We start from the raw sequence: 26599 nt of genomic DNA, 5'->3' as shown, positions 1-26599 counted from the left end.
ACAAATATATATATATATACTAACAATACAATTTCAAACTCAGGAGGCATGGAAGGTTGACGAGTGGCTCCATTAGTGATAAAAGCTAGTATTGCCCCAATGAAAAGGACAGAAAATGTATGAGCAACACATAGCACTCAGTTGTGTGAACTGCAAAGAGTTAAAACCAAAGAAGCCCCACTCACATGTCGCTTGCCAAGCCCATACACGTGTCCAAAACCTTCAGTCGACCTGATTTCATCGTGAAACTAGGAAGACGATGAACATGTACCACAAAGCAAACTTGGATACTCTTTCAGAACCCAACTTGATCGACACCGAGTCTGTGCAAGCTCGCGTACAGCTCACAACGTTGTCTTGTTGGCCACTTGCACCACACTGAGAAAGGAAAACAAAGGTGTCACAAAACTTGTACCAAGCTCGATTGATATTCACGCTTTTTTCCTTTCATAATCAGCCATCGTCAATTGACTGTTAGACAACCTTAAGTAACACATGTACCCAGAGACCCGACTCTGTTATCATCACCCAGAGACACATACTTTTTTCCACAAGTTTTAATTAATAATTTAAATTATTTATTTAATTAATCATATCAAATATTTTAACTTTATTAATTTATTAAAAATATTTTTTTCAATTTGTGTATCATATTTACTTTTATTAATTTGTCACTGCTTAATAGAAATTAAAAAGACAAAATAAGATGAGAAAAAAATAATTAACGATAAGACAAAATCCTTTTAGCTGTATATTTGTATTTGAATTTTCAAGTGGGTGATATTTTTTATTTAAATTAATTATAAAAGTCTTATTACGTCTATATAATAAATCAACAAATTCATGTTTTAAAAATAGATATTTCTAATAATATTGAAATTTATTTTTTGGGATAAAAATATTAAATAATTTTGATGAATTTTCCTAAATAATTTTATTTATATATTGATTATAATGCATTTGCTATCCTTTTGTACATAACAATTAAAAAAAAAATTAGAAGTTTAAATTATTGTAATACCCAACTAGACTCCGGTATTGAAATTCCTACCGTCCGGTGGAATTTCGGATGTCGGAGACCTCTAGAAGGGTAAAATCATGTTTTTATAAAATGTTTTCATGCATTATATGGTTTTAAGTAAGAAAGAAAAAGTTCAAAATTTTTATGGTTATATTTGATCATGTATGGGATTTAACAGGTATACAGGATGTATGTTAGGCTTGCTACTGGTCCCGGCGGCCTTAAGCCGATCTAAATTTTAGCGCCGGTAACGGTCCGATTTCCGGGTCGTTACAATTATTATATTTATGTGTTATTTCAAGTAATAAACTTTAATTAATGTTATTAATTTTAGTATACATATACACGATTTTACATAAGTTATAGTTAATATTGATATAGAATATGCTTATTTATTAATATTATCATAAAATTAATAATTTATAATATCACGATAAATATTTAATAATTTTATTAAATATTTTGTTATGCATATGCCACAAAAGTTTTTTTTTATTGAAATTATGAGACATTATAATATATTGGGATTTGTAATAGTTAAATTTTGAGTACAATAATTATAAATAATGTGTAATAGAGGTTAAATAAAACTAATATAATTAAGTGGTATGTTGATTTTATCGTTGTATATATCTAATTGCTAATAACAAACTAAATAGTTAAATATAATTTATATATAACTGATAAAATATCATACCATATTTGATGTCGGATCACTTAAATATAAGTTGTGAGTCATCACTATATAATAAGTTCACGTGACAAAAAATCTAGACTTTAAACACAAGAAAAATCTAGACTTTTAACACACGATTTTGGCACAGAGTTACCATTATTAGGCACCCTCCAGCGTATCCTCATTATACCTGTAATCACAGGATTACCAATCTAGCGATATTACTTATCAAAATAGTCAGCCACTGTAACGACCCGAAAATCGGACCGCTATCGGCGCTAGAATCCATATCGGCTTAAGGCCGCCGGGACCCGTAGCAAGCCTGACATGAAACCTGTAAACCTGTTCAATCCCATACATGATCAACAATCATACGTAAAAATTAAAAACTTTTCTGGCATTCATTCCTCATACACCAAACTCAACCTGTGCATGCACTAAACATAGTCATAATCATAAACTTGACCCCTCTGTGGGATCTCATCAATGCCCCAATGGGCGATACATCATGAGTTGAGTTGGTTAAACATAAACATCAATAGACATTAAGATCATGTATCAATAAGGGATTACAATAAATTATGGTCAAGCACACTTCTAAACCTCAATATCATTATACATAACATAACTATTTGATTATACATCATCTTACAATTTATCATGTCCACTTTCTAACTATTACAAACATAAGACTTTACTCTTCTTGACTTCTCTGTCTAGCCCGTACCTGCAATCCTGGGGGATTAGGGAAAAGGGGTGAGCTACAAGAGCCCAGTGAGCAGAATAATAGAAAAACAACATTTAAAATTTCATGCCATCATGTAATGCAACACATCACAACAAATCACATCTCGGATGGTATTGTCACCAATAGTCCTCTACATTCCAAAGTGCCGGGACGTAGAATGGGTACAACCGGTCTTTCTCTTAACATAACATATCATAACATACCAATGTGCCAGGGACGTAGAATGGGTACAACCTGGACTTCCATACCATCTCATGCCGTAGCATCATCATATCATATGAGGACTAAAGGATCATTCAATAACCGATCCACATCAACATCATAAATGCAATGCAACATATTCGTGGATTCTAATGCAAACAACCTATTTCATCACATGGCATTCATGATGCATGAACATGCTCAATTGTATAATTCATTTACTTTAAACATAAGGTTTATTCTACTCACCTCTGGCTGAAGCTCTACTGACTCAGAAGCAGCTGAACTCACTGCTGGGGTCCTCGGTTCCTCGGGTCCGAACCTACACAGGTGGACTCAAATGAGGGACCAATCAACTAGAACATAACTCTAAAAACATCCCCCAAAAACCCCCTAAAACACCTCAAAACAATCATGCAAAAACATGCAAAGGAAGGCAGAACAGGGCAGGTTCGGCGGCACCTTCGGCGGCCGAAAGTCCCAGACAGAGACGAAAGTCTCTTTTCGGGGGCAACTTCGGCAGCCGAAAGGCCTGCCTCCCCAGCCATGTTCGGCGGCCGAAAGTTCCTTCGGCTGCCGAACCTGGTTTCTGCCAAAGGGCAGAAACTTGGCTCCTTTAAGCACATTTGCCTCCAAAACTTCCAATCATGCATTTAGCTCAACCAAAATATGCAAATATACATACATTGGCTCCTAGGGGCTTCAAACTAACTTAAACCCCAACTACAACACACAACAACAACACAAATCCAACATACATTGCTCAAAACATAACATTAACTAAAAAACCTAACTATGAGCTAAACATGCATTCTACCCCATAGATCTTGCATAAAACTTACTTTAAACATGAAATGAGCTTAAGATCGGCTCTTACCTCTTGAAGATCGAGAGAGAGACGTCCTAAACTCGGAGGTGGGAGATTTTGAGTTCTTGAACCTCAAAGCTCCAAAACTTGCTTTAAACTCGAAAATCTTCAAAACAACGTAAAAACTTGTGAAAATCTTGAAAGATTTGAAGGAAAGAACTCAAGGATGGTGAGGAACGGCGGAAGGGCTCACCTTGGCCGAAAATGGGGAGAAAGCTCGCCCATTTCGGCTAAGGGGCTCTTTTATAGTGGCTGGCCAGGCCACATTCGGGAGCCGAACGTGCCCCCGCATGCATGCCATGTTCGGCGGCCGAACTTGAGGTTCGGCGGCCGAACCTGGGCTTCCCTCACTTATGCCTTCGGGGGCCTAAGGCTCACCCGAAAAGCATGCATGTTCGGCGGCCGAATTTTGAGTTTCGGCGGCCGAATTTTGAGTTTCGGCGGCCGAACCTGAGTTTCCTCCAAGGGTATTTTTATTCCAAAAACTCATTTCCTCTTTACTTAAAATCATCAAAAACATTAAAACATTTCATGAAAACATGGTTTTACCCCTTCTAGAGGTCTCCGACATCCGAGATTCCACCGGGCGGTAGGAATTCCGATACTGGAGTCTAGCCGGGTATTACAGCCACATCGTTATTGCATTATCAAAAAATATCATATTTATCTCCATTTTCTTATGGTATAAAAGAGAAATAATCACAGAAATAAAGATATATTGTTCTCTTACACAAAAGTTCTAAATAATTCATTACATTTACTCTCTTCTCCAGTATGTTGATTTAAGCGTCGTAGTGGCTGCCGTGGGCACTCACCACCATCTCGCATTCTCTTTCTTGCAGATTTAGTCAACCACAGTACAACTTTATCTTTTGACTACATTATCTGGTTCCGTTGCCGAAAAATTTATTGAATCCTTCCTATTCATTTGGATTAAGACCAGTCTCCTACTTTTTCCTCGTAGAAAGAAATATCTCTCTTTTCTCTCTCAAAATAATCGGTAGTTCACGAGCTGCTACTAATATTGCTAACAATGAGGGCGTCATTATTTTTTCCACCTCTGGTAGTGGACAAAATACGCTTTTAATGATCAATGAAGCAGATTTCAATAACTTAACCGATAAGCAAATGCTCCAATACATCTAGAAGTTACAAGCTACTTGGGAGAGACGTTAGTCACGGCTCCCAGGAAAAGGGAAGAAGCCTCCCTCAACATCTTGAGGACTCGTACGGAGGTGGTTAAGAGACGGTCTAAAGGGAAGGTCGGGGTCAAAGAAAATGAAGCAGATGATGCTTCGAAAGGTGTGGATTGAAAGTTGGTATTGGCTATTTAAATATACTAGAAGGAATAAGAGGATGACTTTAGCGTAGAAGATGTCTCGTCCTTTCAGAAGAAATATCAAAGGAGTTCAAATTATTTAGCTTAATAGCAAATTCCAAAAGCCACCTAACGAGTTTCAGCAACGACTTTGTATTATACTGACGGTTTCCATCAACGTTCACTGATTTAGCTCAAAAAAGGTATCAATATCTAAACCCAAGTTTAATTTAAAATTTTATGTAGTTTATTACATTATTTAAATCTCTATTATTTTATTCACAAAAATAAAAAATAAAAACATACCGACTTATTAATAATAAAAATAATTAAAAATTAAATAATAAATTTCCCTCCCGTTCAAATCCTCCACACGCACAGCCTTTAAAGTCCCCCTCACGCACAAGCGCTTAGGGTTTCTAGGGTTTTTAATCATGTTACAGCCATCTCTTTATCAAAACGCCGCATATATAACCCATATTTCTGGCTTTGAGTCTCCCATTTTCTAAGAGCTAGAGACGCTGAGAGAGGCAGAGTCCTTTAACCCAAGCAATGGCTCCCAAGACTCCGAAGGTGAGCAGAAACCCAGATCTAGTTCGAGGAATTGGCAAGTACTCGAGGTCTCAGATGTACCACAAGAGGGGTTTGTGGGCTATCAAGGCTAAAAACGGAGGCGTATTCCCAAAGCACGACCCTAAACCCAAGCCAGCTGCTGCAGCGGAGAAGCCTGCAAAATTTTATCCGGCAGATGACGTTAAAAAGCCTTTGCTTAATAAGCGCAAGCCCAAACCTGCCAAGCTCAGGTCTTTACTGTGAATTCTTATCTCTCTTTGATCTTTATGTGTTCATTTCTTCGGTTTGATTCTGTTGTTATTTATTAGCGTTCAGTCTTAGCATTTTATTGATTTTTTAAGCGTAAAAATATGTGCATTTTGGGATGATTTTGGATTTATTTCTTAATTCTTTTATGATTTTGTAGATTTATTGTATTGATATGAATCTCTGTTCTCTGTTGTATTTGATTGAGCATATGTTTGGGTATATCAAGAAAGTGCTGGTAAAGTGGGAGATAATGGTTTCAGTTCAGCGCCTTTGTTATTTGTTTTAGATAGTGTTGTTTCTCCCTCATAATATGGATTGAGGCTAATGATTGACGTCTGATTGTCTTTTTTATGGTTTTTCCTGCAGAGCTAGCATCACAGCAGGAACTGTTTTGATCATTCTTGCCGGAAGGTTCAAGGGCAAGAGAGTTGTTTTCCTGAAGCAGCTCACCTCTGGGCTGCTTTTGGTCACTGGTGAGCATGTGTTGCTTTTGTTCTATTGTATAATTAGGATGATATCCGTACCAAAATAAAATGAAATTTGTGTGCTGGAAGCATTTAAACCTCCACAGGAAACAGTAAGAATAAAACTTTTATGAAAGATTTTGGTGTTTTTTTTCTGCCTGATTTGCATGTGAGGTTCTGAGTGCTGTGCCCAATCTCTACTGGAAATCATGAAAGTTGTTGACATATGTTTCATCAGTTGATTTATGTTGCTGCCTGCTGCAGGACCATTTAAGATCAATGGTGTCCCCCTTAGGAGACTGAATCAATCTTATGTCATTGCTACTTCCACCAAGGTTGATATATCTGGGGTTAATGTCGATAAGTTTGATGACACATACTTTGCCAAGCAAGGTGAGAGGAAGAAAAAGAAGGGCGAGGGCGAGTTCTTTGAGTCTGAGAAAGAGGTTGGCTTGCTTGTTAATCTCACAGTTCCTAAGTGATTAAACTATGTGTTTTATTGCTTTATGCTGATATTGTCTGTTGTCCCAATTCACTTCTCAGGAAAAGAATGTGCTTCCACAAGAGAAGAAGGATGATCAAAAGACTGTGGATGCACCATTAATTAAATCAATTGAGGGGGTCCCAGACTTGAAGGCTTATTTAGGGGCTAGATTTTCTCTTAAGGCAGGAATGAAGCCTCATGAGCTTGTCTTCTAGAGGGAAAACTGATTAGGATTGTTCCCCATGACTTTGCTGGATTTTGTTTGAACCTTGTTTTAGCAGTTTTCTTGTTTCGTTTTTGCCAATAGACAGCTATATGAACCTCAAGTGTATGGCAATGCATTGTGCAATGGAATTTTTCTTGTTCCCATTTCTGTTAGTGTGGTTGCTTAGACTATTGATTAGTCTGATTTATTAATACAATATGGGAATTATTTCTTTCCGTATCATGTTTCCATATGCTATACTTTAAAATGTATGCTGTGATTTGATGATTTTTTGCAAACAATTTTCTTTCCGTATCATGTTTCGATATGCTATACTTTAAAATGTATGCTGTGATTTTGATGATTTTTTGCAAACAATCTTCTTAGTTTATGGTCATTTTGTCTTCGTCTGTTGTGATTGGTTTGGTGTAGTTGATTGTTATGCCTTGTATTGTCAGTGAATGTTGAAATTACATATTGTAAAGGTTTTGTAGCAAACAGGCCTTAATGCTGTAACAAATCATGATCAACAGCTCATATTAAATTGGACTTCTATGATCTATTAAACCAGGTGTAATTTCACATGAATGAAGGCTTCACGTCTTTTCTACGCTGCTGTATGGTGATGAAGGAAAAAATTTCAAACAGATCATTTATTTAAAACTTACGAAGTCACAGTATCTAGGTTAGAGAAATGAAAAAAAGCAGGCAACAAAGTAGGAAGTACATTATAATAAGCTGTCTGTCCTGGCTGGCAATCTCTTGAAGAAATTACCAGGCACTGAAGGTAGCTTGCTTCGAAACCTAGGGTGTCGTAGATAATACAGACCGGCAACTAGAGCCACCACTCGAAATGGTGTTACATAGAGCACCACAGCAGCACAAAGACAGAACATAATAAAAAGACTGGTTGCTCTTGGGTCCCTCCAGCTGAGTAGAGACCCCAACCTCTCCCCTTGTGTTGCAATGTCACCCACTACTGTTTGGATCCTACCTGCAACACTTCTAAGCCTATCATACCTCATCCGAACTATATCTTGGGGTCTGGAAGTTGGAAATGTGTCGAATTCCTCGTCAAGTTCATCTGGGTGCACTGCTTCTGCCCAGGACAATTTTGTATCCATGTGAGGTGGATGCCTTGGCCGAAATCTATAGTTCCATATTCCAATGAGGAACATGTAAAGAAAGAGAGTCGGCAATATCAACTCTGGATACCATATCAGTATTAAAAACAAAATATGAACCAGAACTGATGTGATCGGATTCTTCCATTGGCAAACATCAACAAACCATCTGCTCATGGAGATCATACCCGAGAGAAGCGACATGATTCTAAAGAAGTTGGCTTTGCTTCTTCTCATGCTCCACATGTGGGAATCCACATCTAACATATACTCCACCACCTCTTTTCTCAATGGTGGTTCAGCTCGACCAAGCCTCGTCGCTACAATACTCATAGCTTGATACCTTAAATTATCAACTTGATTTACTGTGAAGGGATGCAAGTAATGCATTTTGGGCAATAAAGGATGTCCATACACATATATCATATTAGCTAGAGATAGGGTGGTGAATCGAAATGCGAGTTGCAGTTCACCCATTTTCTTCACTCCATTTGGGTGCAGAACAAGAAGTGGATATGAATGTGTGTAAATTCGAAAAGCTTCTAAGGTTGATAGTCGTATTCTTACCTTTCCGATTCGTGCATCTCTAGCTGCACTGGGAGCATTTGGTTTCTCACTTCCTCCCAAATGGCAGTTATCAAAAACTCCTAATGTTATAACTGTGCAGGGATCATAGACTTCCCAGGTGTATTGCTCGTTCCATTTTGGATTGAAGGTGTCAAGAATGGTTCTAGTTCGAACCCACTTCTGGCCATACTTAGCTACACAATAAGCATCTGTACTTCCTCTGCCATCCTTCATCTTCATTGGAAGAAGACCTTGTGCACTCAAGATGCCTACTTCCAATATCCCAACAGGCTGTTTCCATAGCTGCCTTGCTGTTGGTCTTTGATCACTGATGTACATTGTTGATTCATCTAGTACATGGTATCCACCTTCAAGACAAACTCTTATGTGAATCCTGCTTGCAAATTTAAGTTCTCTTCTCCTGTCAGCTTCTAGGACACCAAATCCAAATTTCTCTAAATTGAACCAACGAGAATGGACTGGTCTGTGATCAAGCCTTTTCTCAAAAATATTCAGTGGTAAGCTTATCTTCCCTAACACGTCGTCTCTTGTAGGATGTATCCGATCCTCAACGGTAAGCAACAACTGCTCCTCAAAAGGCTCAGCTGCTACAAACACTAAATCCTCATTCCACAGTGGGTTAGTGGTACGACTCGGATTTACCTTGGTCTTCAGAATTTGATTTCCAACCTGAGCTTTTACAAATACTTCTGGGATGCGGCTTCTATCATTTGCTACAATGTCTTGAGCTTCAATCACATTTACCCTCAAGTACCACAATTTTGGCGATACATAGACTTTTGATCGGATGCTGAGAACACCCTCTCCATAGACTGAGGAAGCATCTGCATGCCATGCTTCTGGAAAGGCCTCATCAGCTTGTGTTCCCATCCAAACTGCAAGCATGATCTCTCCTCTCACTTTCCCTTCTCCGCGTCTATCCTCGAGTCTATACCATTGAGGAGCCAGTGGGCTGTCAGGTGGAACTCTAGTTGGAATCTCATTCAAGTCAAAAACCACCCTTCCAAGATAATCATCTCTTCCCACCATTTCTTTGTCTTTAACAAAAACTTCTAGCACTGATGATTGAAGTCGGTCTTTTGAGAAAGCGAAGACCTGGTTCCACTCTGGATTCATCTTCTTCTCAAAATGCTTTGTTCTGCCTTTGTAGTTCCCCAGCTTTACTTCCACATAAGGATCACAGCTTCCGGTGATTGCGCTAGGAGGAAGATCTTTGGCCTTGACTACTCGAACATAGAGATAGGACATCTGCTCGACAAGGTCATAAGTACTTGCATATCTCTCAGCATTCATCCATCCTCTTCCTCCATAAGCTCCACCAGCTGGCCACCTTTCCCCGAGCTGAGGGTTGGTGTCCTTCAAAGCGTAGTCATCTTCTTCACTAGGATGCGCTGGTTGACTGGTCGAATGCATTGTGTGTAAGACACCTTGAGGCCTTCTCTCCCTTGACATGCTGGGTTGCTGCAGAACCTGGTGCTTATAGATTCTATCCTCGTTTGGCTCTTTCACAGAAGTAATGCCACCGGATTCAAGAACTGCAACAGGAGTAGAATTTTCTATCACAGCAAGTGTAGAAATTTCCTTTTCAGATTTTGTTGCAATAGCATTGATAGTCTTAACTGAAGCAGCTTCTGCTTTAGGAAGAGCAGCTAGTGTTTTGCAGTCAAGATTGGTATTTTCTGCAATACAAGTATTAACAGGAGGAAGATAATTTAAAGCAGAGGTATCTGTTGGTTGTGGTGGACTAGGAGGTGAAGCAGGAGATTTGGTTTCGGATTCTGGGGTGATGTAAATTTTCAGGCCAATGTCACCTTTGACAGATGAGAAAAACCACTTCCTTTCCAATGGGAAAGTTTGATAAACTTCCTCCCCTTTCTTGACAATATTTAAGCAAGGAATTCTAACTCTACCCAGGAAGTTTCGGCCGGGAATCGATCTCTTCTGGTTGTAAACAGAGACCTCAATGGATTGCTGGTACCGGCTTTTGGTTTCGTCTAGATCAAAGACAAGTTTCTGGTTCCAAACAGGGTTGAGATTTTTAGGAATAGTTTTAGTTTTGCTTAGCTGGTTTTGGAAATCAACTTCTACATAAGTACTAGCTGATCCTTCACCATCTTTAGGCATAAGATCATGAGCATCTATCACTTCTACCACTAGCTTCATTCTCCTTTTCTTTTCCGCAATGAGTTTCCTGCAAGAAATCTGAAACTCAAAGTGGAAGCAAGGAAGTTTTACTCGCCAAGGAGAGTATAAAAGAGGAATATTTGTTAACGTTGTCTCTAACTGAGAATGTTGTCTTTGAATTTTTGGTTAAGAAAGGAATGATTTGATTGAGAAGCTGCCCATGAGTTCTATGGAAACATAAGCAGAAAATGGAGGGAAAGTATAAACTTTACTTAAAGAAGGAAGGTAAAGCTAGACCATTCTTTTAGGTAATTAAATTAATATAATAATAATAATAAATCATAAGCATAATTCTCCATAAATCTGTTTGGTTGCCAAGAATTTGAAAGGGAAAGTAAAAAGTGAAATTTTCTATCTTGTAACTGGCATCCAAATGCTTGCTACAGAGGTTTTTTTCTTTGCTTAGCTTGCTTTTTCATCCTTCAAAGCTTAAGATCTTTATCAGGAAACTGAGAAATTCAATTTCTGTCGGAACTGTATCAATCATTTTCCATCCTAAACAATCTATTTGGCCTTTTCTTCTTCTTCTTCATGATGTAAACTATCTATTTCTTTCATCTCACTACTCCCAATTTCTGCAGAAAATTATCCTCTCGTTTCCAGTTGAAAAGTTGAAAAATTTTTACTCAGAATCTGTGTGTGGTTTAAGCCTTTTAATAACATCCTTTACTTCAATGATCAGCAATTCCTACCTGAAGAAAACAAAAGGAAAGGAAAGAAAAGTTAAAAAGTAATTGTTGGAGAGTGAAGATAATTTAATTGTATAGCAAAATAATTTTAAAATTTTGAATGTTATGTTTAAGTAAATAAATTTTAAATATTTTATAAGATTATTGAATTGCTAAAATATAAATTATTAATAAAATCTTTACAAAAACAATGTAAAAACGTATATAAAAATAAGAAAAAAAATACAATAATTATTAAGAAAAATACTGATTACTCAATATCTTACAAGTGGTTGAAAGAAATTTAATAGAAGAAAAGAGGATGAAGACCAAAGCTTAATTAATTTGATTTATGTAAGGGAGAATTATTATTGTGTCTCAAAATTTTTAGAAAATTTATTAATTTATTAATTACTATGCTTTTATATTTTGTGTAAGATTAAATTATTTACTTCTTTTTATTACATTAGCAGTAATCAATTTATTTTAATTTCATTAGAAAAATTAAATAATATAAATATTTAAAATTATAAATACTAAATAACATATGTAGTTAAAATTATAAACTAAGTAACATAAATAATCAAAGAGCTAATGTTTTTTTTTTATATAAAAAGTCTAAATAAAATATAAAACTATTTTAATTAAGTTATTTATATATATAAATTAATAAATTTCTTTAAAATATGGGATTAAGAAAATCATAAATTTGGAAATAAAGATAATTTTATCAACAAAATACAATTAAAAAGGATTAATTATTTTAAATTAAAAAAAATAAAATTAAGAGTATTTTAATTATTTAATTTAATTACAATCATAAATTTTTAAATTAAAATAAATTAATCATTTTTTTCTCAAATTAATCATTTTAATAGCAAAGCAAAATTGATACCATCTCCATTAATGCACAAAAAAGAAAAAAAAAAAAAAAGGGAAGGAAAAGGTTGGGCTTCTCAGTGCTTCTGTGAGTTCTCTCTCTAGATCCTTCCAATCTGTAGTAAAGTGAGGGGTTTTCTAATTTTAGGGTTTAATCCCCAAAGTACATTACGCTCAAAACCTACCTTACCATTTACGGAGAGTAAAATTCTAATAAACCCATAAAATCCTTTCTAAATGGTTCGCTCTCATGGCGTCAAGCTGGTTGCTTGGCTCGCTCGCCGCTGTCCCTCATCCAAACTTTTCGAAGATTCTGCTAATTCTGTACGATTCAATACTCGATTCCCATTTTTTCCCCCTGAAATGTGATACGTGTTAACTTTTTAATTAATTTGTAATTTGGCTAATTGCAGGTTAATAAGAGTCTGTTAAATGGTATTTGTAGGAGATTGAATACTTCGGTTTGCAACCCTGGTTGGGTTATTGGCATTCACTCTCCTAAAAAGGGTACTTCTGCTCTTTTTCTGATTGTCCTGTTTGGTTATTGTGAAAGCTGAGGAAATGCAATAAAACGTCAGTATTGTTCTTTGCTTATTTCGGTGAAGGGCTTTGAGGAAACTAATTAAAATTATCGCTCGATTATTAAGCTAGAAAAGGCTTATTTTACTCGCATTTTTATTGCTTATTTATATCATTTTCTTAGCTCCCAAAAGTAGCATGTTGTTTGCTTTTCACTGAGTTGCATGTTTGGAAATGTGCAGTTAACCACAAAAACTGGTCGTTATTGGGATCTTCGAATGCCACTGTTTGCACAACGAGGTCAATTCATGGCTCCGGTATTTTACATGCTGCTCCTTTAATTTCTTTTTCTGTTTTATTTTGATTTCAACCCCCCAGTTTGTGTGTGTGCTTTTTGGTAAATGTTTTATGGGACTATGCTATAAGTATCAGCACATTTTTGTGTTGTTTTCTGGTTCAGCTTATATGTCGAGAGATTATTATGAAGTACTTGGTGTTAGCAAAAATGCCACTTCATCTGAAATAAAGAAAGCTTATTATTTGGTAGGTTTCTCACTTATTATTCCTTTCTCTAATTTTGTTTTCCACTTTTTCAGTGCAATTTGTGCATCTCTATGTTCTCCATCTCTCTCTCATTTGGGATTGTGTCTGCATTTCTGTTTTTGGCTTTTAAATTTGTGCCATTTCAGCTTCCACTTCCTCAATTAGACAGTAATTTTTGTTTCATATAGTCTGATTGTAATTCTATTCTATTCTGAAGCTGGCAAAGAAACTCCATCCTGATACAAATAAAGATGATCCTGAAGCTGAAAAGAAGTTTCAAGAAGTTTCAAAGGCATATGAGGTAGTTTTTATGGATTGGACAACTTGTCTCTTTATCAAGCTATCTTGCAGATCATACTAAATGAAGCATCTCTATTTGTTTTGTTCTTGTAGGTTTTGAAAGATGATGAAAAGCGTGCACAATATGATGAGGTTTTGTATTTAATTTTTGTTTGTTACACTATTTATTAAAGGCCAAATGGGTGCTTCTGCTGAATTTTTTTTTGTCTTTAAGTTGATTTTTGGGAATGAACATCACCTACCATATTCTTGATTGCTTTCCAAAGGAAGTCCCTTTATCTTTCGGAAGAATGTCATACTACCATGTAATTTATTGGTGAATTGGTGCATCAAGATATGGTAGAGGCCGATCTTCACATCCATGCACCTTCCATATGCCTTGTGTGTTTCATATGGTTATTCATGTATACTTCTTTCTGCTTTCCTTTCCTTTTTCAAAGTTTCCATGCATTGGATGCGAAATATGGGGAAAAGTTATTTTATATGTTTTATGTATTTCACATTGGTGTTTTTTTTTGCTTGCTAGCATTCTTGTTTTGATTTAGTGTTGCTCTTATTTAGTGTTTATACTAATATTGGCTTGTATATTCAATCTTATAGGTTGGCCATGATGCATATGAACGTAATCTAAATGGAGATTTTCATCCTGGTGGAGCAGGATTCTATAATCCATTTGATAGCTTCTTCAGAATGGATGATGTAATAACTTTTCCTTTATTCTTCTATTTTTTTATTTTGATTCTTGTAAGTTGTAACTTATAGGTTCTCTTGTATGATTAGTTATGGTTTTGTGCATCTTGCACTCTGAAACTTACAACTTAATGAGGCTCCTTCTACTCTTTCTTCTCTCTCACTCTTTCTCTCTCTTTTGGGATTTGGCCGGGGTAGTATGAGTGGAAGATCAAATTTTAGGTAGCTGCAAACCCTTGGGTTGGAATTGAGGGTTTGAATTGTGAATTTTAGAGCAGGTATTTACTGAGAAGTTAAGTTATTAATACAATTAAGATTATTTCTGTTATTTTATTTGGATGTATGATGAACTATACTGGAATCTCTGGAGAAATGTATTGAAGGATAATAAAAATTAAGACGTGGTTAAAAGCACCCAATTGTTGCAGGAAGAAAAAGACGTGCCTTATGTATACTGCATTGCTAGAATATGCCTCCTTTCCTATAGGTTTTCTTCTCTATTTATTTATTTTTTATTTTTTATTTTCACCTTTTATAGATTTTAACATGCTGTTCTTTTGTGAACAATGATGCACTTTCTTTGATGGAGATCAGATATTCAGCAATGTATTTAAGCAGAAGCTTGGTGGCCAAGATGTCAAGGTTTTATCACTGTTTATATTATATTGTTGGTATCTTTGTGTTCTGGAATTAATTATTATGTAATTTTTCTGTTTCTCATTTTGCATAGGTTGCTATTGAATTGTCATTCATGGAAGCTGTTCAGGGATGCACCAAAACTATCACATTTCAAACTGATACACCTTGTGAAGCCTGTCGTATGTTAATTCTTTGCACTTGCTGTTGTTTGCAAACTTACTAAATTACTAATTGATAATTTTCAGTTTTGCCACTTTGCAGAATTAGTTAGTTCTCTAGTTGCTAGCATTCAAATGTAATATTAAGATGGTATTTTATGTTTGCAGATGGTGAAGGTATTCCTCCTGGGGTAAAACCTGAATTGTGTAAGCGCTGTAAAGGCACTGGCATGGTTAGTTTTTGCAGAAGACAGATATGATGGGCATAACAGTGCAGAAAATAGATGGCTTTCCTTCGCTGACATATTGTTTTACTACATATTCAGGTGTTTACCCAAAAAGGATTCATTAGTATTCAACATACTTGTAATCAGTGTGGTGGAACTGGGCAAACTGTATCGGTATGCTACAAACTGACTTTCATTTCTGTCCTTTAAATTCAAATTTCTTCTTTTTTTTTTTTTCAATTTTCCATCGTTCACTCATTGAGCTAAAAGGCTATAGTTTGTGTTGGCATTGGCATGGAAATTTATTTCAATTTTAATCCACCATACACAATGTATAATTATGGGCTTTTAGATTTCATCATTTGGAAAAGTTACATTTTTAATCATCTAGTCAGCGGTATTTTGATCATTTCATGTCATGTCACACAATGATGGCATTAGATGAAAAAAATGAAATGCTGATGCAGAGGGCGTTTCACCTTTCTTAACCACACCTTTTATGACTCACTGCTTTTTTTTTTAGATTCTTGTGTTAAAGTGGATGTGAATCTAGGATCATAAAGTCGGTGTCTTTTTTATTTAACCTTTTCTTTTTATTCCTCAAGGGGAATGGTAATGAATATTGCCAATTCCTTCCCCCTCCCTCCCTTTTTTTGGTCTCTACAAGTTTTACTTCATCTAAGATTTTTCATCCAAGTCTCAAAAGTTTGCAATTAGAGTTGCATAGTTCTAGGTCATTTCACTAGGTCTTAGACATCTTCTTGTCACTTGTCTAACTCTGGAATGTGAGATAGCTACGTGATAGATAAAATTTTGGAATTACTCATCCTATTGGAGAATTAGAGATATTATAGAAGTGGAGTGTATCTTTAGTTGATCTATTCCTATTTATCAAATCCTACTGTCTCTTGTAATTGTCAAACAATTGCTGGAGTGCCTTGACACTTTTATCTCTTAATATTATTGCAACTTCTAATACTACTTTTGGTGGCAGAGTTTTTGCAACACATGCAATGGGCGTAGGGTAGTTAGAGGAACAAAGTCTGTCAAATTGGATATTATGCCAGGTCTGTTTTCTAGATCATGAAGTATGTTCTTAAAAGTTCTCTGCCCTCTATAATATCATAGCCTGATTTTCTTTCCTAGTTTGGCTCATGCAAATACACATGCACTATGCTTGTCATTCATTTACCTATTATTATCACATCTTAATTACTTTCATGGTAGGCACCTTGCAGCTAAATTAATAATTTATGCTGTTGCATAGTCTAAATGATTGCCTACATCTTAATTTAAAATGTGGAAATGGGTGGATGTCTCTTCTCCTCTATACTCAATATAACAAGTCATATATATATAATACAAAGTGCACACATCCTTGTTTACATAAATGAGGTTATGGCACAATAAAATTATTTTAATGAAACTTTCTATTGTTAAAAAATTTTTTTAAGTACTACTTGAGTGGCTCCCAATTATTGTTGAAAATTGTGCTTGAGTAGCTCATGATTACTTGCATTAAAGCTAGCTACTTGTGTCACTGCAAATAATTTCTTGGCATTAAGTTCTATATTTGAATATTTATCTCTAATCAGGTGAAAATAACAATCTATGACCCCTGGAGATGCTTTTCTATCATCTTTTGTTGCTAGTCCGACATGATCATTTTTTTGGTCGCTTTTTTTTTTTAAAATGCTTGATGTTCGATTCTATGATGTCTGCAGGAGTGGATGACAATGAAACCATAAAGGTGCCAAGAAGTGGCGGAGCAGACCCAGAGAGAAATCAACCTGGTGATCTATTTGTAACTGTTAGGGTAACACTCAAGATCCTTGTTGCTGAATATTTTGAGATAGCTTTATTTGTATTATTTGTTCATTATTCTATACTTGGTTGTGAGAAATGAGAGGGTGTGCTGTGGGCAAAGACAATGTATTGGAGCTTGGTCAGGAAACAGGAATGTGATAAACTATCTTGTAGGTCTAAGGAAATAATGAAAGCCATTTCATTGCAGGGTTATTTGGCAGGTTATATCTATCTACTATTTTTCCTTTTATTTGGTGCATGGATAGTTTCTATAAAATTTATTGGTGGGATGGGAGGATTGTTTTTAGTTGCTGTCATTCATCTTATGGTTGAACTATTGATCATTTGTTCACATAGTTTCATTGTTGGGGAAGTGGGATGCTGTTTCTCTTGATAGGTCATACCCTATTATTCAATGATTGCTTCACAGGCTGGAGGGTGTTAAGGAGATGAAACAACTATATGGAGGATTAGTCCACTGTACCGGATGTTTTTATTTTTTTTTAAATTTTTTTATGTAGGGAAATTTATTGCTGATCATAAACTGCTGTTCTCTCTCTCTCTCTCTCTCTCTCCCTTTTCTTTTATGTTGATGCCATTATTGTAATTTTCTTTTCATCCCAGGTTCGGGAAGATCCTGTTTTCCGTAGAGAAGGATCTAACATTCATGTGGATGCTGTTCTGAGTGTTACTCAGGTAAAATTTCTCTGTGATGTTTATCATTGCTCAAGACAACATTGTATTTCTTATGAGTGGAAGTTTTTCTTGGTGTGGTTGATGGTCTTTTAGACTCAGACTATTTTCAATCTTCAAATCTGAGCTTAAGTCATGGGTTTTGGTAATAAATTGTTCAAAGTTTCTACTTCTAGAAACTTATAAACCATACCCACTGCTGTCTTTGCTATACCTGTCACAACCCATAAATTCCCAATGATATCTGTGATTCTGAAGTTCATCTATTTGCAGGCAATTCTGGGGGGAACCGTCCAGGTCCCTACTCTCACAGGAGATATTGTACTCAAGGTATGCTGAATATTTATCCATGGCTAACCATTGCGCAAAATCTAAGCCAGTCATCAAGCAGTCTAACTTGTTCTCTATTTTCAGGTCCGTGCTGGCACCCAGCCTGGCCAGAAGGTGGTACTGAAGAATAAAGGTGAGAGCACACCAATAGTTGTTAATTGATATTATGTTGTGTTTGCCTGGAAGAATTTTATGTGCAATTTATCTGACCAAGGTTTTCAGTTTGTATGTCTTCAGTTATATGGGCCGTTAAAGTTTCATGTTTTTTTCCCCTGTAGATATTAAGTTTATCTATTTATTTTGCTGTGCAAGATTTGAGCCATTTGGCTAGGTGATTACTGACTCATAAAAATGGAGAACTGAATATGTTTTGGATTCACTGGGATCGTGGGAGGAATTCTTTTTGAACAGAATATGTTGTCTGGGGGATATGTTGGAGAGAATTTAATTTATCATGAGATCATCTTTAACAAGTAGTACAAGTTTGAGAAAGTGTTTCTGTTCCTTTATTTCTTGAGAACTTGTATCTCTTGATCCCTAGAGAATGTTTTCCCCCTTCCCTGATCCCCTAATATCCTAATTGATACATATTATCATTGGTCTGTCTTAATTTGTACTCGGTAAATAATAAGCTGTCATGGTGCTTATTGACAGGGATTAAAGTTCGAGGCTCTTACTCTTTTGGTGACCAATTTGTGCACTTCACTGTCAGCATTCCGACGTAGGCTTCTCTTTCTAATTAAATAGTTTCTCATTATTGATGTATATGTTGTGGCCTGGGCTATAGCATTAAATTGCTACAAGTACATTCATATATGGGTAGAAAATAAGTGAAGAATTTATAAAACACAATGCTTTTCATAATGGCATAACATGGCGCATTTGGGGATTGTGGGTAATGTCTCATATCATTATTCATTGGCTGCTCTATTTCTGCAAGAGAACACAATGCATGATTCTCTCTCTCTCTCTCTCTCTCTCTCTTTTTCATTTATTTATTTTTTTGCTACAGGAACTTGACTCCGAGACAACGGGAATTGATTGAAGAGTTTGCCAAAGAAGAACAGGTTGAATACAATAAGCGTGCTGCTGGAGCCTCTGGGTAAAAAACCAGACGTGGCTTCCTTCATGGCTTAACTACTTATCGGCGTCATCAGTCATCTCAGAGTTAGCAAGACAATTTAAGAGAAACAGACAGAGAATAGGAGGAAAGATGATACCCTTTAACCGACATGCATTGGAAGTTTTACATGGTGAAAAAAGTAACGAGATTTGGCGACCGTTCCTTTATTTTTGGAGAAATGTGATCTTTTTCCCCTTGTAAATCACAATCACAAATTATATTATTCGAGGCCAAAATATGAGTTCTTTCTTCCAAATAAAATGATTTTTGTACATAATTTACTTTGTAATTTTATTACATTTGTCTTGAATGGGTGTTGATAGCTGTTTTCTGAATGCCTTGTTGATCATCCCCTCAGATTTCGTGGTTTTGAATGGTTGCTTTAAAGTTGATAAGCTTTCTGATGCAGTTTTAAACACATCTATTCCCATTGTGCTTTGATTTATTTATTTTTTAACTTCAGGTTTCAGCCAGCTCTGATCTGGAGATTAGGCTTATTTGTTCTCATGAACCAATCAGTCCTTGCTTCTCGCTCTCAACATAAATTTCTATTTTTTATTTAATTTGGATAGCAGATCGTATCACAATTTGATTTATAAAAAAAAATACACCTGAAATTCAAATCAAATAATTGACAGAAGATATGCGACTTCTCTTCTTCCTCTAATCAATTTGCATTTCGGTTTTAGATGGGTCATAGAATGAAAATTTTGATGAAGTCATTGGCAGGGAAGTTGGAGGAGATATGCAAGTCATTGGACCAATTGCAACGTAAGTTGAGAGAAAAGATTGGAGAAGAGATATTTACCAGTGTTAGATGGTCTGGAATAAAAATATAGATGGGGAAGAAATTTACGAATTAATCAGTAGATTTTTTAAAATTTTAAAAATTTTTAAATATATATTTTAAAATTATAAATTAATTAGTGTTTTTTTTATGTCTATTTTATATAACATTAAATTTTTTTTTTCTAAACAACCCCATATTAATTATCAAATTAAACTTTGGAAAGAAAAAAAAGGCCTATTGAAGTATTCCTAGGCCTAGCCAATAGCCATGACCTCAAAGTATGATTGGAGCGTTGGATATTCCTGAAATTTTCAATATTAATTTATATAATTAACAAATCAGTAAAGTAGTTTGTGAAATAAAAAAATTATTGGATAAAAAAATTTAAACATTCATAATAATTCATATTTATATTCAGAATTGCTATTGACTTGTGATTGTTTCTAACATTTTATTTTTATTGCCCCTCAAATAATTGATTACGTGTTGAATGTAATTTCTTCATGGGGTCCACACGGTTTTTGTACTTTGTTTGGACGTATGCAAAAGAATTCATTACATATTTACTTGTAGGTATTCACAATGAAGCCATTATAAATATATTTCAAAATATTAATAGTTATTATAAATATGTCTATGGAAGAGCTACAACTCTCATATTCTCCAGCTGCAGGAGCTTGGAATGACGAGTCCTACGTCGTATTGTCTATAAAGAAAATTATTTTATCAAAATTAACATTTATTATTTTCTTATGCTAAGTTTTTAATTTTCTTTTGTTTTTTAATGTATTATTATTGTTAAATTCATGATATTCTTTGTAAAAATGAAAATAATATTATTCTTTATTTAACCTCAAAATATCTAAATATAAAAATTAAAATAACAATAAAAACAAAATATACGAGAATTAATTATAATTAAGACAAAAATTAAAATTATAATATGTAATCAACTTATATAGTTATAAAAGATTTTAATTGTTTACTTTATGGAAATAATAATTATATTTGACTAATATTTATTTTAATTCTTAATTAATATTTTTTAAATAGTTTAATATATTCCACTCACAGATTTAGATTTAAAATATTTCAGATTTTAGTTTTCTAATTCCCAAATTCCCGTTCCCTATTTAAAAATAAAAAAATAGTTTAGCATATCAAGTAGGAGTAAAATGCTTCGCGTGTGATACATTTACACGCAAGATAATCCCCACACGAATCTCCAGCTATTACTAACGTGCTCCATTTTAATAATAAAACATTTTTCTTTTTAATCCTTAAATATTATATTATTTATAAATCAACCACTATATTTTTTAAAATTTATTAAAATATTTTTTATCTTAAGAAAATAATTATTTTATTTATTCCTGTCTATTTATACTGATTAAAAATATATTCAAATACTAAATTACTTATATTATTTATTTAATTTTTTAATTTTTTTCATCATTTTATTCCTTTAATAATTCATTTCATTATTAAATAAATCACTTTTATCCATAATAGAGGTCTATTGTACTTTATCTCGGCGGCAACAGAATGTGCTATTTTTTTCATTTAAAAAAATTTATAAAAAAAAAAAATTTAGGAGTTGGAAATTTTATCGAAGATAATTTAAAATTTTAAATTTTTTTCCCTTTTATTAAGATTTTAATGGAAAGAATGTTTTAAAATGAATGAAAAAATTATTTTATTAATGGAGATAAAAAAAATATTTTAATAAATTTTTAAAAATATAAAAATTGATTTATAAATAATTTTTTAATTGATTTTTAAAAATATAGTACCTGATTTATAAAGAATATTAATATTTAGGGACTAAATAGAAAATTGGACAAAGTAATAATAAGGCCCCGCGCCTCCTCCATCTCCCGCCACTGCCTCCCACACTCTTTTCCCTACTCTTTTTCGGAAGAAAAGAAGTTATGGATATTCCGGTGATAGATCTAACGCGATATCTAGAGATTGCCGATAAGCTGAGCACCGACCCGGTGAAATTGTCCGGTCAACTCGTAGAACTTGGGCCCTGGCTTGGTGAATTGTGTAAGGAGGTGAGCCGGATCCTTAGAGAAACCGGAGCTTTGGTGGTTAAGGACCCGAGATGTTCGGCAGATGATAACGATCAGTTCATAGATATGATGGAGAAGTACTTTGAGAGACCACCGGAGTTCAAGAGGCTGCAGGAGAGACCCCATTTGCATTACCAGGTAGAAGATTTTTGTTTCTTAATTTAATTTGTGATTTGATTTTTTTTTTCTTGGATTCTGTTTAGTGGGTGAGAAATTGAGACGGAAAAAATAGATTGAGAGTGGGGATTTTGATTGAAAAAGTTCACTCTTTGTTTCGGATGTTGGTTCGGTGGAGTGAGGACTGAAAGGTGTCTGGAGTGACGACTGAAAGATGTCAATGTGGGAAAAAGGAAAGGAGAATTGCGTTGAATAATAATGTTTGGCTGTTATTTCTTTGAGTCGCCTTCAAAGTGTGTGAAAATGGAGTAGCTTTTTCTTTTTCTAAAACGTTTGGAATTGAGGAAAGTGCTTGCCGAATTCGACTTTACTCTAGAAGTTTGGCTACCGAGAGCAATGTGGGAGACAAACTTGTTGGGATGTTAAGAGCAATGGAGGTAAATGAAGGGAAATTGTATTCTGAACGTAGAAAGTTGAGCTTTTGATGATGCAATTGCTTTTGATAGTTTACTGCCTGAGTGTAGGCAGTCTGGACTTAGGACCTCATACTTTGGAAGTTGATTAATAGCTAGAGAAATGTTTGGTTGTAGTATTTTACTTTTTTTGGGTACCTCACTTATTTTGCTACTTTGGTTTATGTCTGTTTGATTACAAATAATTTAGGAAGTCTGACAGACAGAAAGGAAGAATATTTGAAATCTCCTTAGTTTCTTAAAATCTTCCTTTGGTGTTTGGAAACGTGACAAGAAACGGGCAATTTAGCCTTTTTTTTCTTTTTGCATTATGATTTATTGATCAGTAGAGCTTGAACATCGCAAAATTATATCTTATTAAAGGTAAGATTCAAAGAACAGGATGAGGACCAGCAGTTCATGTATTTCAAGTTAATCAAACTGTCATTAGTGGATTATTGATTCACTCTCCTCTTTTTATTTGCTCACTGAAAATATGTTGGTTAAGTTTCTGGAAGCCATTTGTAAAGTTTAGAATTGGATATATGGAAGCATTGTGGAAGCACTCTTTTGTAGGGGTTTTAAAAAATTGCAACCTTTTCTTAAATCAGTTCAATTAGTTTATGCATTTGTAAATAAGTGGCAAGGACAAGAAAATAAAAAGTAATGGTAAAATCTAGTTTAAGAACCTAATTTGCTTCCTATAATTAAGTTTGGAAACCAAGCAATTGCACAATCTGTTTCAATTACCAGAATAGATAAATAAATAACAGGGAAGGGAATGTAGGATGATTGTGTTATTGATACAAGATTACTTTTTTGCATATGTTAATTTGGATAAAAGAGAAGTTAAAAAATTTCTGGTGCCATTGGAGATATCAGGTTGGAGTGACCCCTGAAGGGGTAGAAGTTCCAAGGAGCCTAGTTGATGAAGAGATGCAAGAGGCATTAAAAGCAATGCCCAAAGAGTTCCAACCATCCACTCCAAAGGGACCAGATCGTAAGTGGAGATACATGTGGAGAATAGGTCCTCGACCGTTGAACACCCGTTTTAAGGTATCGACCCTTTCCAGCACCTTTGAAAGTTATCATCCTTTGTTGATATTTGATTAAATTATTTTTATCCTACTTTTGTAGGAACTTAATTCAGAACCTGTAATACCTGAAGGTTTCCTTGAATGGAAAGAGACTATGGACTCATGGGGACACAAAATGATCTCAGCAATAGAGGCAAGCCATTTACATTGGTTGTTTTGGTCATTTTGCGTGTTTAGCATATGACTTGACCTTTCATATATTTTTCTCCTTTTTCAGGCTGTCGCTGAAATGGCAGCAATTGGTTTTGGTTTGCCCAAGGATGCATTTACTTCTATTATGAAGCAGGTAAAATTATTTACTGATTGAACTTAGTATTTTGTCATATTACTTTTTAACATTAAAGGAGGAGTGAGAATAAGGAGAAAAATATTGTTCATGGCTGGTTTAATCAAATTATTCCAGCTAGTATTGATGTCAAATCTCTACCTATGTCCTTCCCTTTCAAGGGTGTTCTTTTTGGGTTGAGGGTTGGGGTGGGGAGCAAATTCTACTTTTTTTATTGGGATTTGATGTATGACACTGGGTTCCTTTCAATGGCAAGCACTCCTCAATCATTCTTGTGTTATACTGCATCAAAGCACTAGTAGTGGCATTCAACTTATCTGATCCATAAAGCCAGAACCTTTCTTTCTTTCTTTCTTCCTTTTCTTTTTTTTTTTTTTGCCCTTTCTCCTTTTTGCCTCTGGATTGGTGAATTTACAATGTAATGTCACACATGAAATACATGGTTTTCTATATACCTAATTCCCAGCAGATCCGAATGTCAAATACTCAATTTGCAATGTAAGATTACAGAAGCTACTTTAATGGCAATGCTTTGTCGTCCGTATCAGTTTCTGTTGACCAATACTGAGAGTTTCTGGCATTATATTTCACTTTTTCTTATGCGGTGCCGGATATATTCCTAACTCTATTTTATGGTTGTTTATTTTTCTACTTATTCGCTTTTCGTTGGGCTTGGTTAGAACCTAGACACTGTCCAGACCATTACCATACTGCAGCAGCCCTGCCCTTCATTATTTGACTTGAGGCCCAAATTCTGTTTATTTGGCAACTTGATTGCCAAGGGCTTGATAATGCCATAACTTGATTTGATAACTTTGTCAGACATTATATGTGTGGGATGCATGGTATTGTAACAACCTTTTCAATATTCAATTACTCTTTATTGGTTGGTCTTCAAATCATTTGTGCCTGTTGTTTGTTATTTAGCATAATGTGTTATATTCTTGTAATTTCAATCGGTAAATCCTTGGTTCTTAAAACTTTTGTTTATTTCTTAACCATCCTTCCTACTCTTAAATCTCCAGGGACCACATCTTCTTGCACCAACAGGGAGTGACCTTGGCTGCTATGGCCAAGAAGGCACTGTGTTTGCTGGATATCATTATGACCTTAATTTCCTAACAATTCATGGCAGAAGCAGATTTCCCGGCCTTAACATCTGGCTAAGGAATGGTCAAAAAGTTGAAGTGAAGGTTCCTCTAGGCTGTCTCCTCATTCAGACAGGAAAGCAGGTAAGAGCATAATAATAACTATTTCTTTATTGCTTACCAACGGGGATGTTTTTATTTCCTTTGCCAGTTAGAAATCTGATCTTCTGGCTGCCATTGTGGAAGCAATGAAATGGTACTGGCGTAATTTGTATATGAAACATGTGTGTGATGGTATTCACTACCAATTAATAGATTTTGCCATCCATACTGTACGCTGTATCTCAGTTGTCAGTTGATCAATTACCTTGTTGTCTTACACGTTATATAGCTTTAAATGTTAACATTGTTTCACTCCTTATTTGCAGATAGAGTGGTTGACTGCAGGAGACTGCATAGCTGGCATGCATGAAGTTGTTGTCACAAAAAGAACAATTGATGCAGTCAAATTAGCAGCAGAACAAAACCGTAGCCTATGGAGAGTTTCCTCCACAGTAAGTGAAGCGAACACTATTATCACCATCCTTCTGGGTCTTACTTTCTTGTCTTTGGCCACATTTTGTTCACTTTGGTAATGTTCATTCTATTTCAGTTGTAATTTCTGGAATAAGATTCCATCTTTTCATTACATGTACAAGAAATAAAAAATATATATATTTTTCAACACGTGAATTTAGGTGGGACTACAATAAACATAGTTTCTACTATTGTCATCAACTTGTTTCTCAAAATTAATATTGATATAAATCAAATGGGCTGAGAACTTTAACGGGTTAACTTTCACAAAAGGCATCTTATGCTAACATATTGTGTCACTCTTGTTTCTTGCAGCTTTTTGCGCACATAGCATCAGATGCAGTATTAAAGCCTTTAGGTCACTTCGCCGAATCCCCACAAGCAAGCAAATATCCTCCCATCTGTACAGGAGAGTTTGTTGAACAAGAACTTGCGGTTATCAATCTAAAAGGAAGTAAAGGTGAATCCTGATTATTCTCCACTGATGCAAAAAGCATCTTATTATGGTTGTTGGGATTTTTCGTTTGCGTTATAAACATCGGGTTGGGGGCATCAACGGGGCTAGAACATTTCATGAAGCCATATCTTACTCTTTGCATGTAATAAAAAAAATTCATGATACTTCTGCATGTTCTTCCAAATTAATTTTGATTTTTTTTTTTCCCTGAGAACTGTGAAGTATAACATGCTTTTCCTGAAAAATTGTCAGGTTTATTTATGTATAGATCCAGTTATTATTTATTCATTTAACATTTTTTTCTGCTTAGCTGCCGTATCAAACGATGATGGAGGTGTTTAAGAGTATTGTGGTCTTTTCCTTAATTGTTAATAGTTAAATAG

The 26599-nt window shown here is 35.0% G+C and overlaps 4 protein-coding genes across 6 annotated transcripts; 3 read left to right on the top strand and 1 right to left on the bottom strand.

The window, feature by feature from the left end:
• Positions 1 to 5237: 5237 nt before the first annotated feature.
• On the top strand, positions 5238 to 7043 carry LOC110625368 (60S ribosomal protein L6). The gene is made up of 4 exons (XM_021770992.2): positions 5238 to 5635; positions 6021 to 6127; positions 6383 to 6564; positions 6662 to 7043. Exons 1-4 carry the CDS (start codon positions 5385 to 5387, stop codon positions 6815 to 6817), a joined length of 696 nt encoding a protein of 231 aa, XP_021626684.1. The 5' UTR covers positions 5238 to 5384; the 3' UTR covers positions 6818 to 7043.
• A 117-nt stretch (positions 7044 to 7160) lies between these two features.
• On the bottom strand, positions 7161 to 10731 carry LOC110624542 (FT-interacting protein 1). Its single transcript, XM_021769736.2, has one exon. The coding sequence runs from the start codon at positions 10680 to 10682 to the stop codon at positions 7536 to 7538; it is 3147 nt and encodes a 1048-aa protein (XP_021625428.1). The 5' UTR covers positions 10683 to 10731; the 3' UTR covers positions 7161 to 7535.
• Positions 10732 to 12276: 1545 nt separating this feature from the next.
• Positions 12277 to 19613, top strand: LOC110625337 (chaperone protein dnaJ GFA2, mitochondrial). Of its 3 annotated transcripts, none has more exons than XM_021770955.2 (18): positions 12277 to 12574; positions 12696 to 12757; positions 13012 to 13086; positions 13230 to 13312; positions 13530 to 13613; positions 13706 to 13744; positions 14213 to 14311; positions 14897 to 14944; positions 15033 to 15120; positions 15268 to 15332; positions 15426 to 15500; positions 16321 to 16393; positions 17051 to 17142; positions 17757 to 17828; positions 18099 to 18155; positions 18240 to 18288; positions 18810 to 18876; positions 19168 to 19613. In XM_021770955.2, exons 1-18 carry the CDS (start codon positions 12501 to 12503, stop codon positions 19259 to 19261), a joined length of 1296 nt encoding a protein of 431 aa, XP_021626647.1. In that variant the 5' UTR covers positions 12277 to 12500; the 3' UTR covers positions 19262 to 19613. The 3 variants fall into 3 exon arrangements, with proteins under 3 accessions (XP_021626647.1, XP_021626646.1, XP_043817181.1); XM_021770954.2 differs by having other exon boundaries at positions 12278 to 12574; positions 12664 to 12757; XM_043961246.1 differs by lacking the exon at positions 12277 to 12574 and having other exon boundaries at positions 12750 to 12823.
• Positions 19614 to 21930: 2317 nt separating this feature from the next.
• LOC110625273 lies at positions 21931 to 26504 on the top strand. Its single transcript, XM_021770884.2, has 7 exons — positions 21931 to 22281; positions 23595 to 23768; positions 23850 to 23942; positions 24027 to 24095; positions 25121 to 25327; positions 25612 to 25737; positions 26075 to 26504. Exons 1-7 carry the CDS (start codon positions 22000 to 22002, stop codon positions 26228 to 26230), a joined length of 1107 nt encoding a protein of 368 aa, XP_021626576.1. The 5' UTR covers positions 21931 to 21999; the 3' UTR covers positions 26231 to 26504.
• Positions 26505 to 26599: the final 95 nt, after the last annotated feature.

This window comes from Manihot esculenta, chromosome 10 (assembly GCF_001659605.2).
Source record: "Manihot esculenta cultivar AM560-2 chromosome 10, M.esculenta_v8, whole genome shotgun sequence".
Classification (NCBI taxonomy): domain Eukaryota; kingdom Viridiplantae; phylum Streptophyta; class Magnoliopsida; order Malpighiales; family Euphorbiaceae; genus Manihot; species Manihot esculenta.
This window is presented reverse-complemented; position numbering and strand designations above follow the sequence as displayed.

What these genes read in the sequence shown, in the direction of transcription:
- LOC110625368 (XM_021770992.2), top strand. Translation starts at nt 5,385, where the DNA reads ATGGCTCCCAAGACTCCGAAGGTGAGCAGAAACCCAGATCTAGTTCGA. An exon ending in CCCAAACCTGCCAAGCTCAG is followed by an intron (nt 5,636 to 6,020) that starts GTCTTTACTGTG and finishes TTTTTCCTGCAG; the next exon opens with AGCTAGCATCACAGCAGGAA. An exon ending in TCTTTGAGTCTGAGAAAGAG is followed by an intron (nt 6,565 to 6,661) that starts GTTGGCTTGCTT and finishes TTCACTTCTCAG; the next exon opens with GAAAAGAATGTGCTTCCACA.
- LOC110624542 (XM_021769736.2), bottom strand. Translation starts at nt 10,682, where the DNA reads ATGAAGCTAGTGGTAGAAGTGATAGATGCTCATGATCTTATGCCTAAA.
- LOC110625337 (XM_021770954.2), top strand. Translation starts at nt 12,488, where the DNA reads ATGGTTCGCTCTCATGGCGTCAAGCTGGTTGCTTGGCTCGCTCGCCGC. An exon ending in TTGGTGGCCAAGATGTCAAG is followed by an intron (nt 14,945 to 15,032) that starts GTTTTATCACTG and finishes CATTTTGCATAG; the next exon opens with GTTGCTATTGAATTGTCATT. An exon ending in CAGGAGATATTGTACTCAAG is followed by an intron (nt 18,156 to 18,239) that starts GTATGCTGAATA and finishes CTCTATTTTCAG; the next exon opens with GTCCGTGCTGGCACCCAGCC.
- LOC110625273 (XM_021770884.2), top strand. Translation starts at nt 22,000, where the DNA reads ATGGATATTCCGGTGATAGATCTAACGCGATATCTAGAGATTGCCGAT. An exon ending in GACCCCATTTGCATTACCAG is followed by an intron (nt 22,282 to 23,594) that starts GTAGAAGATTTT and finishes TGGAGATATCAG; the next exon opens with GTTGGAGTGACCCCTGAAGG. An exon ending in TCATTCAGACAGGAAAGCAG is followed by an intron (nt 25,328 to 25,611) that starts GTAAGAGCATAA and finishes CCTTATTTGCAG; the next exon opens with ATAGAGTGGTTGACTGCAGG.